The 13,736-nt window shown below is 34.8% G+C and overlaps 2 protein-coding genes across 2 annotated transcripts; both read left to right on the plus strand.

Annotated features, from left to right (window-relative positions):
* The first annotated feature begins 4,356 nt into the window (after window positions 1-4,356).
* Window positions 4,357-5,921, plus strand: LOC133875951 (stemmadenine O-acetyltransferase-like). Its single transcript, XM_062314240.1, has one exon. The coding sequence runs from the start codon at window positions 4,410-4,412 to the stop codon at window positions 5,679-5,681; it is 1,272 nt and encodes a 423-aa protein (XP_062170224.1). The 5' UTR covers window positions 4,357-4,409; the 3' UTR covers window positions 5,682-5,921.
* Window positions 5,922-10,321: 4,400 nt separating this feature from the next.
* On the plus strand, window positions 10,322-11,626 carry LOC133875119 (stemmadenine O-acetyltransferase-like). The gene has a single exon (XM_062313125.1). It carries the CDS (start codon window positions 10,322-10,324, stop codon window positions 11,624-11,626), a length of 1,305 nt encoding a protein of 434 aa, XP_062169109.1.
* The last annotated feature ends 2,110 nt before the right edge of the window (window positions 11,627-13,736 follow it).

Consider the following 13,736-nt stretch of genomic DNA (forward strand, 5'->3'; position numbering starts at 1 on the left):
GTGTTGATGACTTGGCACTTGAGACTTTGTTTAGTGGCTATATGTGATTGGTTTTTCAGTTATGAATATCTATGGTAAATGAGTACTACAGGTGCTTTTGTATATAGCTACAACTAATTAGTATTTTGGGAAGTTATTAATGCACCGATTTTGGTAGATCAGCTTGTAAATTCTTATTGATTTTGGTGGATCAGCTTGTATATTGGCCACAAAATGGCACTGGATATACTGCACAATGATTCTTCAGAGAAGACTTGTTTGATCCTTGATAAAATATGACAAATCTTGTTGCCTTTTGTGCTACTCACGTGAGGGCCAACATACACCCTAATATTTTACAAGAAAAAATAAAGTGCTTTATTGCATCTCAAATACAACATAAAACCTTAAAATCAACTGGTGGGATCATCTACCAAAGGAAGCCAAGGCAGAGATTGAAACTTCTGTAAAGAGCACCCAAAATCATCATATTTGGTTAGTTTTGGTTAGATTCAAAACTGATAAGAAACTCAAGTGTTATGAACTGAAATCTAGCGACATTCCTGACTTTTTCAATATGGCCAGTCAAACCAATTGGCTGTTCATTCTTTGTCGATTCTTGGGAGTTTTCTCCAATTAACCAGTAAACTTGGAATGGACTAAGTCCTGAAAGTGACGTTGCAATAATGCAATTCACTGAAGAATAATTCGAAAATATAACCTGTTTTACAAAACAAAACAGAGCATCAAATTTTCTACAAAAATCCAACAATCACCAATAAAACCCAAGAACATCAAGCGGCACCCTCGGATCACGACCATCAGCATTTTGTGGTGGAACAAAACACAGAGAGAGAGAGGACCCCGACGTCGGCTCTGAGTATCAGATGTGGGGAAACTAATCAGAGAGAGCGGCGGCGTTCGGGCATCATCTGCGTTCGTCTTGGGCGGCGGAGGCGGCGGCTTTCGGGCCTGGGCAGCGTTCGGGCATCATCTGCGTTCGTCTTGGGCGGCGGAGGCGGCGACGTTCGGGCCTGGGCACCGTTCGTCTTGGGCGGCAGCAGCGTTTGGCTTCCCCGGCGATACACCTGTCAAGAACATGAAGAGAGTGAGAGAATATGAGGAGTTGAGTGGTGAACCGAGGGTTTTTTGTTTGTAGGCTTGGTTCTATTTCATTTTGACTTGTTCTAGGCTGACGTGTTTAACTCTCATTGGAAGGCAAAAAATGCCTGCTTTCTGCCACATCTTGATAGAAGTTTCTCCCTTTGTGTTATGGGCCTGCCCAAAAAAGTTGCCAGCGAGAGAACCGTTCGAGTAAATAATGGTCGTGGGCTTGACCATGTATGGCCATAACCAAGGACCAATTGTACATGTTTATGAAAGCCCTAAGCAACTAAGCGGGTTTTGTGATGCTCGGGCGATCCATCTTAATTTTCTTTCATCTTGAAAACCCATTTACAACCTACAATATTCATGTCATGAGCGGGAGGAACAAGAGTCGATGTGTTATTCTGAAGGGAATCTAATTCAATGTTCATAGCATCACGTCACTAAGGGAATTAATTGAAATAAAACAGCATACTAGAGCTTTAAACTGAATACATTTATATAAATATTATAAAGTCATTACAAATAAGAAAGACAAGACATTGTCTTCATACAAAATGACACAAATGGCAACTTTCAATTTATTAAAAAGTGTCAATTTATTATATATATTCAACTTTCGATTTTTTTATTGTTTTATTTTTATTTTCACCAATCTATTAAGATTTTCTATTATATCATGTCAAAATACTCAAAATACTCATTATATATATATATATATATAATCATGTCAAAGATTCATACATGCGTATTTAATTTTATAAATTCCGTAAAATTCTTACCACTTGTAGCCACCCTAAGTGGAGTAGGGGTGACCATGTAGCAACCTTAATGTGGTGGAGGTGGCTGTACAGCCACCTTGACTTTTTTATTTTTTATTTTTTTTTCTCTTTTTTAATTTATTTTGTAAGTAAGGCTCTACAATTGTTTGAGTTTCTTAAAAAGAAGCAGGCCGGTGTACTCTATAGCAAATATATATTTTTTTTTTCAAATGGGGACCCCACCAAAAAATAATTCTTCTCAAAACAATTTTTATTTTTATATTACATCGCACTACTTTTTTAAAGGAAAAAAACAAAACAAAACACTTCAAATTAATAAAAAAAAAAAAAAAAAAAAAAAAAAAAAAAAAAAAAACCCTTATTTATAAATATTCCGTTTCTAGAGTATTATTCTTGAAAATAAAGATAAATCCATGTTGAACTGATCAATTTCATTGACCAAATGGGGTTTGGCAGAGTCTCACTACCTAAAGGAAGAGGATCAATCCTCAACGCAGAAATCTCATCTCGAATAAAGCTTGATAAATGCTAAAATAACGTCCCTCATTCATCATTGATCTTGTCTCAGGAATTAATTAGAGTAATTCTTTATTTATAGACTACCTAATTATTCATTAAAATAGAAGACAAAGACAATAACTACTACAAGTTACGTTCGTAAGCCATTAGAACAATATTACTGAATATTTAATTTCAAGTGGACTCCGGCCTCTTATGATGGCTTTCTTTAATTTGGGACTTCTTCGCGTGCATTGGCCTTCTGTAGTTGTTGGTTCAGTACTCAGTCAATTTCTGCATCAATTCTATCATAGAGAATTATTTAAATCCTAATAATTATTTTTTAAATTTCTACATCCATTATTTTAAAAATATGGTAAAACATATACCCGGCCCCACTATATAGTAATAAATATAGAATTAGTAAAAGGTACGTACGTAAAGGATAATATGACAAAACCTTAATATATAACTTAATTTAAAAATAATAATACAAATTTATAAAATTTTACAAAATAGAATATCTTAAAAAAAAAAAAATTAAAAAATAGAATCCCTAGCTAATTAAACAGTTTTTTTGTTACACCTTTCTACTAGTTATAAGTTCAAACCTGAATTATATATGTACATTGGATGCACATCTAACATTTGGAGGAAGACTTTTTCAGTTTGATAGATTCGATTTGGAATAAGCCTTTGTTCATAATTATGTATCAAACCATGAATGGCATAGATTAATTTGTTCATAATTACCTCATTTTGGGAGCTAGGCCGGAGATTAGGTACGACGTACTATTCTATGCCTACAACAATTAACCGGCATGTTGTAGATTTGATCATTTCATTTTTGGCAAGTACTGGGAGCTAGGGTTTTACTTTAATATTTAAATGTTTTAAAATTTATTATGAGTAATTAAATTAAATCCCGCCACTAGCCATTTCTCCTACGTACTTCTTGATAAACATTTACACGTATAATATTAAAGAACCCCTGCCAGCGCGCCCCCCTCCGTCCCTGAGTAAGACTAATTTTAGAAAATTGCACGCAACCCATCTGACTTATTCAATATAAGTACGTACGTATATGAGCCTCCCGGCCGGTATATATTTTATGATCATCGGTATAGATATATATATATATATATATATATATATATATATATATAGCACTGTCATTGTGAATCATCATCTTCACATTATTGCTTTTAAAAAAACAAAAAAAAAAAACAGATTCTTTCCAATGCAAACCAAAGGATCGATATGACCTAGTCAAAAAAAAGGATGGCCGGTTTGGACAATACTATACATTAAATCGTTTTGCTTAATTAGCGCAACATGGTAAATAGAAAAATTAAGAGAACTACTGTAGTCAATTAACGTACACTAAACAAGTTTATGAGAACTAAACAAAGCCTAGCTAACGTACAGTTTGAGATCAACAAAACGCCAAGTATATACTCCGTTAATATATCATCCACTTTGTATCATCATAGCTAGGGAAAAACTCATCCAATTCTATTTCATAATATTGTGCCTTGCATGCATGTCTCTTATGTATGATCTTCTACTGCTTGTTTTTTTTTTCCCCATTTCATAATATTGTGCCTTGTCTCTTATGTATGATCTTCAATCTACTGCTTGGTTTTTTGTGATGCCTGCTGGTATGAAATGCATGCACGTACGTACGAGTCTAGGTGGGGGCATCCATACATTGCCTCAAACGGTGTGGTTTTAGTACAGAAATGAAACTTTGTGTTGTACTACGCGCGTACCGTTCTGCCATTGGCAGCCATTTGGACCAAAAAAGCATGGGTTTTATCTCTATTTTTTACCAAAACGGCATGGGTTATTTGATTCTTTCTCTTAATTTTGTTTAGTATTATTACGTGGGTTGGTTCCCTAGCTCCCACAGGGCCAGGGGAATCACCCAACATAGTTGACCTTGTCCAGTTGTCCACATCTCGTCTCTATAAAAGCCCAAGCTCTTCGGAAAATAAGCATAAACATTCAGTATTGGCCTTTGTTGCTGAATAGATCAAAGTAATGGCGATGATGAATGTTGAAATAATCTCAAAGGAGATAATTAGACCATCATCTCCAACACCCCGTGGCCTTAGAAACCACAAACTTTCCTTCCTAGACCAGATTGTACCTGATATACACATTCCTCTCATTCTCTTTTATCGTGCCAAGAATGGCCATGACGACGTTGATCACCTCCAAAGATCTTCTCGTCTTAAAAAGTCCCTCCAACAAACCCTCAATCGCTTCTACCCTTTGGCTGGAACCGTCATAGAAGAAAACACCGTCGAGTGCAACGATGAGGGGGTCGAGTTTTATGAAGCTCGAGTTGATTGTAACTTATCACAAGTTCTCCAACAATTCAATGCGGAAAACTTCATCAAATTTCAACCATCTCGTAGAAGAGAAGCTCTCGTAGCTGTCCAATACAATGCCTTCGACTGTGGCGGAGTAGCCATTGGTGTGAGCGTTTCACACAGGATCGCAGATACCGCTTCAGCCGTGACATTTATTAACGCCTGGAGCGCTACATCCCTTGGGGATGTTGAAGCTATCTCTCCCAAATTTGATACGGCCACGTACTTCCCATGGAAAGATATGTCTGATTGCGATCTTACCATGCCGAAGTGCAACACCCTGACAAGAAGGTTGGTATTTGACAAATCAAGCATAGCTGCTTTGAGAGAAAACGCTGTTTATTCCTCAGCAGCGAAGCTCCCGACACGTGTTGAGGCAGTTTCGGCGCTCATATGGAGACGTCTCATGGCGATATCGAAATCAGAACCATTATCAGCAAGAGTGAGTGTGGCGGTTCATGTAGTAAACTTACGCGAGAGGATGGTTCCCCCCATGCCACCGCATTCCTTTGGGAATGTTTGTTACCTCACTTGTGCTGTACTATCATCGGACGAGGTTGGTCACGACAGTGTTCTGGCGAGGAAGCTAAACAGTGCAATAAAAGAAATCGACGGTGATTATGTGAAGCAACTACAGAGCGATGAGCAGCCGGAGTCGCTTAAAATGGCGGCAGAGCAATTCTCAAAGGGTGAAATGGAGATCTGTTTGTTTACAAGTTGGTGCAGATTCCCTTTTTACAAGGCTGATTTCGGGTGGGGGCAACCCACTTGGGTGTGCTGTCCAAACATGCCTTTCAAGAATTTCGTGGTGTTGATGAGTAACAGAGATGAAGATGGAATTGAGGCGTTTGTTAACATATTGGAGGAAGACGCCGTCGTATTTGATAGCGATAAAGAACTCCTTCCATTTGTTTATGGGACAATTGATGGCTATTGAATGTGCGTGCGCGCATGCATGCTAACGGACGTTCTGTTGGTCATGCTGAATAAACTTTATTTAATTAATTCATGGTTTTAATTAATTAATGTTTATGATCACCTGCCGCGCGCGGAATAATGCAGCAGATATATATGCTTCTTTGTAAGTCCTTTTTTTTTTTCTTTTTTTTCTTTTTGAATTTTGTGTAAGTTCTCTTAATTGCACTTAAAAAAGCATTAGAAATTTCATATTTTTATACTTTTGGTGGCACCTGTCCAGTTATGAATGTTAGGGGAGGCGTGCGAAGGGATAAATATGAAATCTTCACTTGCTCCCTATCGATCTTCTATTATTTTTGTAATCGTATCATTGAACTTTTAAAAATTAATACATAGGATTGTCATGTTTAAAAAATTTGTAATGTCATTCTTACTATTAAGATTTAGGGTTAAATCATACTGTTAATAGGTGAAATATCTTTTATATTTCTATAAAAATTACAAAATTAACCTAATTAAATAATTAATAATTTTTCTTTTGAAAAAAAAAAAAAATTGAACCACGGCCAGCTTGGACATGGGTCATAGAACCGGGGACGGAGCCACTTAAGGCTTTGGGGCCGGGGCCTCCCCCAAGCCCCAAGTTTTCCCAAAAATAAAATTTTAAAAAAAAAATCTAAAAAAAAAAATAAAAAATTTACCCTACTTTTGTTTTTTTTTGTTTTTTTGTCTTGTAGTGTTGTTCCCCCAAGAGGCAATGCTTTTACCGCTGAAATCCTCTATGAGGACTTATGCCTTATCAAAGGGCTTTCGCCTGGACCTATGAAATGATTTGTCTTTACTGTTCTCTGTTTCTATTCTTGCTTCTTTATGAGATATCTTCCATGTGATCCCAGTTCTTTTCCAATTTAAAATTTTACTCTATAACGATATTTGCTATATCTGAATGTTCTCTGATTAGTTGTCGATCTGTTTTATGTATTTATTTTGTGAATATGGACAAAGAAATAAGAAGGTAGATCATTTTCCTGTTAGAGAGAGGAAGATTCCTTTTAGAAGTATTAATATATGGTATTCTTGAAGACTTGGTCAGACTCAATGCTCTTTCTATATGATGTGTAGTCTTTCTATATCATGTTGCGGGAGACAAGGCAAAAGAATTCTGGCTCTTTGGAATTAATATGAATGATCTAGTTTAATTGATTTTGTTTTATATGCAGTGGGAATGCTTGAATCACTGATGACTCTGAATGGTAGTTTCATGATGAGTTGGGTTTTGATACACTATTGATACTCGATCATTATGTTGCAGATATATTCTGCTTCAGATGGGCTCAAAAATGATGATGATCACATGGCTTTTGTGGATTTACTGGATTTGCCTTGTTTCTTTTTACTGTCTATCAAAATCTAACTAATTAAATATTTCTGTAGCTTGTTGTTGACTATGAGATTGATCTTATTAATTTTTTGTATCAGCTAGTATAATACTTGGATGCTTCTTAATTAATAGTTAGGATTGTTTGATGTTATTTTGTTATATTGATTAAACATATATATGTTTGACACTATATATTTGTCAATTTCGATTCATTTCTTTATTTTGAAGATGAGTTATCATGAATTCCATGAATTCTAATAATTAATGATGTATGTCTCTTACTGAACGAATTGATTATATATATATATATATATATATATATATTCACAAGTTTTAAAATTAAAATTCGATTATACTGAAATTGACGATTCCAATATAATCAATTTTTTTACAACGGGAACAGTGTTTCCTGGCACATAACTTAAGTGCCAGGAAGAACTTCTTTCATGGCACATAGATTATGTGCCAGGAAGATAACTAGCTATGTGCACTTAAATTATGTGTCAGGAAACTACATTTTTAGGCACATTACCTATGTGCTAGGAAACTTTTCTGCCACATAATAAGTTATGTGTTAGGAAATGCATTTTCTCGACTAAGGGTGCTGTGACTTAAGTCTAATGTCCTAATTAAAGGTCAAGATCGAAATTAAAGGTCAAGATCAAAGGGGTTTCTTGACTTTTAATACCTACTTTCTAACTCAATATAAACACAAAAAATGACCAAATTTCCTGTAGTGCGAAAATATTTTACGTCTAAACAACTAGAATTTATACTATCGCATCAAACAAATTTTTAGCTGGTTGTTTTCACTATAAATAATACATGCAATAACCAAACTTTGTTATTGGTGCAACTACCATATTTGTTTACATGCATGGTCATGGGTACTGTAATCAGAAATAATGGCTTTGTTTGTTAATAAGTTTTGGAGAGCATTTTTTGCTTTTGGTTTGAAAGAGTGTTATGATGTAACATATATAAAAGTGAAAGTTGTTTGTGTTTTGTATTATAACCGCATTTGCATCCTCTTTACATTCAATATAAATTTAATTAAATTCATTAAAACGATGTCGTTTTGGATTCGATAAGTTTAGGATCTTTTGGTTATATTAGGTTTTTTCACTATCATCTTAAAGTTATACTTCACTACATTTATTTATTTTATTTATTTTTCTTTTTTCTTTTCTTTTCTTTGAGTAATCCAAATCTCAATTACTCTATGAAACAATAACCCGTTGTGCCCAATAATCATGAATTTCGTAACAATTGAAATCTTAATTTATTTAAGCTTGCGTATAGTAATAACCGCATTATTTAAGCTTGCATATAGATTTAAATAATAATCCAAAATGGCCATTACCGTATATGCAGATAGCGGATAATAACTACAATAATCACATATATGCATATACCTAAAAATACTAACCACATTATGCAGGCGTGAATATTGATAATAACCACGTCCGCATCCATATTTTCATCCCTACTCACGCTGCACCATTATTCTATTAGGCTAACATGTCATTATCAATCCACTTAATCAATGAAACTTAAATTTGCTGATATCACATAAATAATCTTAGAAAAAGGCCCATAGGATTTATAAAAGTTTTTATTAGAAAGATAGAACCGACATCTTAGTATAGTACTACAACTAGCAGATTGATTCCTTCCTCCGAGTTACAATCAGATTCCTTTCCAATGCAAACAAAAGGATGGCCCGGTCGGCCAACATATTAAATCGTTTTGCGGACATCCTTAGAGCAACATGCTAAATAAAATAAAAATAAAGTGAAATGTTTCTTTCACAATTCTTTGGCACAACTTTTACATAATTTAGACACATTAGATCAGACCCACATGCAGGAACCACATGCATGGGTCTCACCCAATGTGCCTGCGTTGTGTAGAGTTGTGCAAAAAGAATTGTACAAGAATCACTCCTCAAAAATAAAGGAAGAAAACTACATAAAAGCACTCTAAACTACCACCGTTTTTAAAGTAGCCCGCAAACTATCAACACTAGCACTCTGACCCCTCAAACTATCAAAGAGTACAAAAAAAAATCATTTTTGTTGAAATATTCTTATAATACCTGTACCAGGCTGCTACATGTCATATATTCAAATTAAAACAATTTAAAAAAAATTAGAACAATTTAAAAATCAAAGAAATATTAAAAATAATAAAAATATTTAATTTTTCTTTGATTTTTAAATTTAAATTTTTATTTATTTTTTAATCGAATATATGACAAGTGGCAGGGGTATTATAGGAATATTTAGATAAAATTGGTCTTTTTGGCACTCTTTGGTAGTTTGGGGGTTAGAGTGCTAGTATTGGTAGTTTAGGAAGCTACTTTATAAACGACTGTTAGTTCAAGAAGCTTCTTTTTTTTGTTAGTTTTCCAAAAATAAAAGAAAAAAGGAAAAATACATTTTACCTCTCAAAGTTAGAGCATTTTTTCACTTTTGTCTTCTATGTTTAAAAAGTTTTAATGTATCCCAACAAAGTTTCTAAAAAAATTTTAATGTAAGCACTACATTAGCCATTTTTGTCTTTTTTGACGGAAATTGGCTCACGTGCGCTGCACATGCATTTTTTGGTTAAAAAATTCCAAAATTGCCCCATATATATGTGTTAATTTCTAAAAAAAAAAAAAAATGGGAAAAATGGGGTCGCTGAACCACCTCCATAGGCCGTGGGGTGGCATTCTGGTCAGGTGGGGTGGCGTTTGTTTGTTTTGTTTTTCTTTCTTTCTTTCTTTTTTAAAAAAGGAAAAGAAATATATATATATATATAGGTCTTTTTAATAACTTCCGTTACAAAAGACGAAAAATCATTGACGGATAGATCACATTGAGAATTTTTAAAACTTTGTTAGAGTACATTGCCGCTTTTTAAATATTTGAGACAAAAGTGAAAAAAGTTATCAAACTTTTGGGGTAAATTGTATTTTTCATTAATATTAAAAAATAAATAAATAAAAATTAAAAAAATAAAATAAAATAAAGAAGAAGAAGAAGAAAACTTTAATCAACACTGCTTAGCTATTTAATTCCTCATCCAGTTTTCGAGCATATAATTAAGTCTCTTCTCGTGCAGACAACAATGGCGGCTCTATATTATTGTTGTTGAAAAGCTTTGAAGGGATATTTATAACAGTCTCTTCAGTGTCTTCACCCAACCCTCGATCTGCATATTTTGAAGGGATCAGTTTAGGCCATAGCTAGCTACTCTTAATTGAGTTTCAGTACTTGTCAAAGCAAACATCAATGGATAGGGTGAAGGTGAAGGTTAATATAAAAGCAAGAGAAACCATCAAGCCATCCTCACCCACACCCCAGAACCTCAAAATCTTCATTCTCTCCCTCCTAGACCAGATTGCCCCTCCAATCTACGTGCCAAGGATTTTGTACTATGCATACAATGGTACCAAACCAAACCTCAAAACCCAGGAACGAATTAACCTTCTAAAGGAATCCCTATCGCAAGCCTTAACTCGAATCTATCCTCTTGCTGGAAGGGTCAAAGAGAACCTTTTTATCGAGTGTAACGACGAGGGGGCAGATTTTTTAGAAGCCGAAGTGAATTCCCCACTCGACGAAATTCTAAGGCAGCCTGAAGTTGATGTGCTTGATCTACTCCTTCCTCGGGACTATGAAACCCAATTGGCCGTTCAGGTTAACATCTTCAGCTGTGAAGGAATGGCAATTGGTATATGCATGTTTCACAGGATTGTTGATGGAGCCACATTCTCATCATTTGTCAACATGTGGGCTGCCATTGCTAGCCGTTCTGGCCCCGGCGATTCTTTGTCAGCTCGAGCTCCCATCTTTCCTGGGCCACGTCTCTTCCCAAAGAGGGATATATCGGCCTTTGTGCCAAGGTTTGACGTGCCAAAAGGCAACTGCATTACAAAAAGATTCGTCTTCCCGGGATCAAAGATTGCTTCTCTCAAGGAAAAAGTTGTGGCAAACAATGCAAAAGATGGTACTGTACTTAGTCCAACCCGCAATGAACTGGTGTCGGCTCTAATCTGGAGATGCGCTATGGAGGCAAAATCCGGGCACCCAATTAGTCCGTCTATTATGACACATGCAGTAAATCTACGTCCGAAAATGGATCCTCCCCTGCCAGACACTGCTTCTGGGAATATTTCTTGGCTGGCAATTGCACGAACACCATCGACTCTAGAGTTGCACGATTTGGTGAATGCAATCAGAAATGCAGTGAAGAAAGTAGACAAGGATTACACGAGGCAGATGCAAGGTGAAAATGGGCTTTCCTTGATGAGTGATTGTCTTAAAGAAATTGGAGAACTGGTGCCAGAAAATGTGGAAGTATACAGGTTCGTTAGCTGGGCCGCCAACTTGCAACTATATGAGGCTGATTTTGGCTGGGGGAAGCCTATTTGGGAGAGTACTGCTGGATTTCCGTTCAAGAATGTCATCATCTTCATTGAAACAAGAGTCGGTTATGGTCTTGAAGCATGGGTGAGCATGGATGAGCAGGACATGACCATTTTCGAGCAGAGCCAAGAGCTTCGATCATTTGTTTCCTCCGATGGGAATGTTTAATTTCTAATGTTTTAATTACCAACTTTTAAGCCTTTCTTTGTTTCCGTCGAAAAATATTTTCTGTATTTTATGGTTTTTTTTCTTTTTAATTGAAAAAGTATTTTATGGTGTTTATGCTTCATTTGTTTGGACGTAAAATATTTTCTGAAAAATATTTAGTGTAATAAAAGATGATGGTCAACGAAAATCATTTTTAATATAACCTTAAAAACATCTTTAATTTTTGGACAAACATAACCCAATGTGTTTTTTTTTTCCTCCTCTCAATGTGTTACATGCCTCTTATCTCAAGCTCATAACAAGACGAATTTAGGTAGGTTCTTAGAGAGATTAATCTAGCTAGCTAGCTAGCCTCCTTCAAGTATGAATTTGGGAAAAAAATAAAAAAATAAATTGCGTGATTTTATATATTAACATCATAATAGCCTTTAAAATACAGATCGACTACCTAAAAATAATTAATGAGAAAATATCCAAACTGATAAGACCTCTAATTTTAATCGTACTTAATCTTACTTAGCAGACCAGGATGTTTCTGGTTGAGCAATAAAATTGCCTCCTTTTATCAAAAAAAAATCCTAATCATAAACTGACCTAATCCTTATTAAATAAAATCCTAACCTAACACAACTTCTAATCCTATCCCCATCCGTAACACAATACGTGCTAGAAATAATGTAACTTGGCCACTTAGGCATATGATTTCTATTTGTTTAATTCTCAAGAAAGCTTCACTAAACAATAAAATTTCCTGAACTCCAATCACCGTATATCAAGTGATTTTGAACAAGGGATAATTGCACCATCAGTCCATGTGGTATGCCATAATTATTTTTCACTCCCTATGGTTTAAAAAGTTCATGGGAAGTCCTTGTGGTAAGCAATAATTACAAATCGATCACTGGCGTCAAATTCTGTTAAAATTTTTGACAAATTCTGTTAAATGTCACGTCAGCGCCACGTCAAACCAATAAGAATGTGACACGTGTTCATCTTAATAAAAAAAATTATTAAAAAATAAATAAATAAACTTATTTTTTAAAAAAAAAATACAAAAAAGCAAGCCTCTGGGGAGGTTGCAGCCACCCCCAGTGGCCGGGGGTGGCCCAGCCATTCCTTGCTTTTTTGTTTTTTGAATTTTAATTTTAATTTTTTTAAAAAAATAAGTATATTTATTTATTTTTTAATAATTTTTTTTTTATTAAGACGGACACGTGTTGCATTCTTATTGGCCTAACGTGGCATTTAATAGAATCTGTTAAAAAATTTAACAGAATTTGACAAAGGCTGATGCACGAACGGAAGTCACAGAACTACATATAGACCAAGGGGGCTATGTCGTGCCTCCCTAGTTTACAAATTTTCTTTAATTTTTTTTTTTATTAAGTGATATATATATATATATATATATATAAACTTCATACTTCAAAATTAATTAAAAGTTTGATCCCTATCAAAATTAGGCTTAATTAACCTCTCATTCATACTTTGGAACTTCCGAATGAAAATTTTTGGCTCCGTTCCGACACTGCCTGCCACATCAACCTAGTGGAATGAGACAAACTTTGTTGTAAGAGATTGTTACAAGAGTAGATCTGGTCACGAAGGATTACCCATGATGGAATTCCCTTTGGGAGTATTTGGCTTAAGTTTGAGTCATGTGTCTGTGTACACATAATACAAGTTAAGAGTGTCACGCGTTCTTAATTACTGATGTGACACTCCCAATTTGCGTCTTGTTTAATACTCGTCTAAATGACCTTACTTACAATTTGAATAGATTATGTGTATTTTTATGAATTTATTTTTTAAGTTTTTTACGATTGTATTTGTCCTAATATTTTATTAGGAATTAAAAGTCTTTTATTTTAGGAATCCTTGTTCTTAAGAATTAGGAGTTTGTATTTGAAATAATTAGGGATTCTAATTCCTTAAGCATTAGGCATCATTATTTAATTCGTTTAAAGATTTCTAATAATCTTAAAATTAGAAATTGTAATTTATATATAAAAGGTATGCTAGCTTTGGCCTGAGAACTGAGAAGCTACCCTCGGCCGCATGATGTTGGATTAAACGATGGCACTTAATTGACTGACTGATCAAGGGCAGA

The sequence above is a fragment of the Alnus glutinosa genome, chromosome 8 (genome assembly GCF_958979055.1).
Source record: "Alnus glutinosa chromosome 8, dhAlnGlut1.1, whole genome shotgun sequence".
Lineage (NCBI taxonomy): Eukaryota > Viridiplantae > Streptophyta > Magnoliopsida > Fagales > Betulaceae > Alnus > Alnus glutinosa.

What these genes read in the sequence shown, in the direction of transcription:
- LOC133875951 (XM_062314240.1), top strand. Translation starts at nt 4,410, where the DNA reads ATGGCGATGATGAATGTTGAAATAATCTCAAAGGAGATAATTAGACCA.
- LOC133875119 (XM_062313125.1), top strand. Translation starts at nt 10,322, where the DNA reads ATGGATAGGGTGAAGGTGAAGGTTAATATAAAAGCAAGAGAAACCATC.